The following is a 3371-nucleotide window of genomic DNA, read 5'->3' as shown; positions in this document are numbered from 1 at the left end:
AATTAAAGTCAGAACATCATAATAATGAAACAAGAAAATAAAAAGAAAATCTTATCTGTGTTTTGGGAAGCTGCAGGACTTTTTCCAGATTGTTTCGGCTCCATTCACACAAGGAAAGCTGTGACTGGAGACAGAAATGACAAAACTCTTCCACAGATCATGACAGAGCTGCTGCAGGATGGCAGCCTTGGTTTATGTAGGAATAAACCCAGAATATAACCAGCTGATCTGAGTAGCCTCTACTTGCAGATGAATTGCACTTATCTGTGATCAGTCTCAGTCTGTCTGAGTTAGGTTACAAAATCGACAGTGTAGACAATACAAAAGGTTACGTGTAAATGTAAAATTAAAAACAAAAGTGTCCCTTTTCTCCCATAGTTTGTGTTTTGTCCTTGTCTCCATGTACTCTTTTTTTTATTGGTATCAGACTTACAGATGAACACCTTCATTCACCTTTTCTCTCTGAACCCCACACCAGACATACAAAGCTCTCCACCATCGCCCTTCCCTGATTCCCCCACCCAACATGGACTGGACTGGACTGATTCTTATAGAGCGCTTTTCTACTCTCCCGGAGTACTCAAAGCGCTCTATACAGCATGCCTCATTCACCCAATCACACCCACTCGTACAAGCACTTCTAAACTCAAGTGCAACTAATAAGCATTCACACACATTCACACTCCGATGAATGCATCGGAGGGCAATTTGGGGTTAGTATCTTGCCCAAGGATATTTGGCATGCAGACTGGAGGAGGAATCGAACCACCAACCTTCCAATCAGTAGCTGATCTGCTCTACCACCTGAGCCACATCCACACCAACTGTTGCCTACAAACAATTAGATTGTGTTGTATGCTGTTGTGTATTTGTAACATAATGTAATATGTAATGGGAGCACTGTGAAGTTCAAATTCCTGTGTATGATGTGTACGTATGGTTTTTGACAACAAAGCTTTGACTCTGATGTATACCAATGCTCTAGCTGCCTCTGCCATGATGGACACATGTTCTTTGGATCACGTTCTCCTTTCTGTTCTCCTTCAAACGTTGTGATCAGAGTTCATCCTGGTTTCATCTGTCCAAAGACATTGTTTTTCCATTTCGAGAGCAAAGTCTTGTTTCTGTCAAAGTCTAATCTGGCCTCCAGTGTAACCTGTGGTTTGCACCTTGTTGTATTTCATTCATTCATCTCTTGATTGTACACTGTTGCCAATGATACACCTAAATCCTCAAGTGAGTCCCTGAACGATGTTAAGCTGTTTTTCTTAACCATGGAACTACTTCTGCCATTATCCACTCTTGAATCTTGCGATCAGCCTTTATTGTGTTATTTGCATCATTTCCCTGTGTTTCTGTCCAAAGGCTTATACGTTAGGTTGATCTCATTCTAAATTGGCTATAGGTGTGGACTCAAGCTAAATAAAAACCCCCCGAGTTGCCAGTAACACTGGACGCAATTTTAGTTCTTGTCTTCCACCCAGCTGTTAGAAGCAGGTCCTGTAAGTTGAGGTGTACCACAGACCCCTTTTCCTAACTTCCAGAATTGATTATCCGTGTCTTTGTGTTCTTAGTCATCCAGGTGAAGGGGTGATTCAACTTATTTCAATAGCACGATCCGGCAGTTTAGGCATCACCATTGGAGGAGGTTCCAACAGGCCTGACGGCCCTGCAGTCTTCATCCAGGAGGTCCTGTCAGGAGGAGACTGTCACCGGGTAAGAAAAGAGGAAAGCAGCCTCAAATAAACCTAAATTGCAATGAGAGGGAAAGATGAGCGGTGTGATGAAGTGGAAGACATGCCATCATGGAGCAAAGCCTTTGCTTATTTAAATCGCAGTTTGTGTTACAGTTTGTGTTACAGTTTGTGTTAGCTAAAGGTCCTATCACCTTTCTTTTTACACAAACTGCAGAACAAGACGTACAAACTACACTTACAGCTAACAAATCTCCTACAGTGAGACTTTGCCATCATCTTTGTCAACATTCAGTTTCAGCATGCTTGCTTGAGCCCTCACTCCTTGATCTCTGAGTGGAAGGCCATGAGATAACTGAATGAAACATGAGTAGAGAGGAAGAGGAGAAATGAAGCACCGTTTAATCTCCTTTTCCTTGCTCTTCCGCTGTCCTCATGCTTTATCCATAAGAATAAGAAAGAAGAAATTGAGGCGTGCATATGCAGACTAGTCATAAAGTGTTTTGAGCGGATAGTGTCTCAGCAAATCAGAGACTGTACCCCCTCCCTTGACCCCCACCAGTTTGCTTGCTGTGCAAATTAGTCCATGGAGTATGTTGTTCCCATCACCCTTCAGAGAGCACTGAGCCATTTGGAGAACAGGAAGCACTACATGAGGATGCTCTTCTTTGACTACAGCTCAGCCTTCAACACCTTACTACCAGACATCCTCACCACCAAACTGATCCAAACTGATATGGAGTTCCACAGGGTTCATTGCTAGGACTAGTTCTTGGAGATCATTTTTCTGAATTTCAGGAGCAGGACCTTCACACACACCCCTTCTTTGTCTATACATGACCCGCCTCTCCCCCACTACAAGCTGTTCGTTCGTGTTTTCTTTCTCTCATTGTTTACTAGAAATGCTGTCAAACCTAAAATGAGTATGTGGTCCCGGCTAGTAAATGTCTACATTATACATGCTTCCCTGAGACAGTAACATTAGAAGGCATAACATAACTTCTAAATTCAGATCAAACTGAGGTTATTGTACTCGGCCCTGAAAATCTTAGAAATATGGTCTCTAACCAGATTCTTACTGTGGATGGCATTACATTGGCCTCCAGTAACACTGTGAGGAACCTTGAAGTCATTTTTGACCAGGACATGTTCTTCAACGCACATATTACACAAATATGTAAGACTGCTTTCTTCCACCCCTCTGTGAATGAGAATATCGTGGTGGAAGGGAACAGTTCACCCTGCCCGCGATGGGGTTACCGGGGCCCTGCCCTGGAGCAAGGCCCGGGGAGGGTGCCCGAGGGTGAACGTCTGGTGGCCGGGCATTAGTCCATAGGGCTCGGCCGGGCACAGCCCGAAAAAGGGACATGGGCCCATCTTCCTGCAGGCCCACCACCCGCAGGAGGTGCCGTAGGGGTCGGGTGCAAAGTGAGCCGGACGGTGGCCAGGAGCAGAGGCCCTGGCGGACCGATCCGATCCCTGGCTACCAAGACTGGCGATTGGGACATGGAATGTCACCTCTCTGGTGGGGAAAGAGCCCGAGCTAGTACGTGAGGTTGAGAGGTACCGGCTAAATATAGTCGGGCTCACCTCAGCGCATGGCCTGGGCTCTGGAACCAGTCTCCTGGAGAGGGGCTGGACTCTGTCTCAGTCTGGAGTTGCCCCTGATGAGAGGCG

At 45.5% G+C, this 3371-nt stretch overlaps 1 protein-coding gene across 4 annotated transcripts in view; it reads left to right on the top strand.

The window, feature by feature from the left end:
• The window catches only part of LOC102216205 (syntaxin-binding protein 4), a 71550-nt gene that overhangs the window by 54786 nt on the left and 13393 nt on the right, over nt 1-3371 (top strand). For all 4 annotated transcript variants that reach the window (XM_005751166.2, XM_005751165.2, XM_005751167.2 and 1 more), the window contains one exon: nt 1575-1716. In XM_005751166.2, coding sequence (XP_005751223.1) covers nt 1575-1716 — 142 coding nt within the window. The remainder of the gene's footprint in view (nt 1-1574; nt 1717-3371) is intronic.

This window comes from Pundamilia nyererei, unplaced genomic scaffold (genome assembly GCF_000239375.1).
Source record: "Pundamilia nyererei isolate P.nyererei 1_Seehausen unplaced genomic scaffold, PunNye1.0 scaffold00302, whole genome shotgun sequence".
NCBI lineage: Eukaryota > Metazoa > Chordata > Actinopteri > Cichliformes > Cichlidae > Pundamilia > Pundamilia nyererei.
The sequence above is the reverse complement of the archived record's forward strand: the minus strand, read 5'-3'. Positions and strand labels throughout refer to the sequence as shown.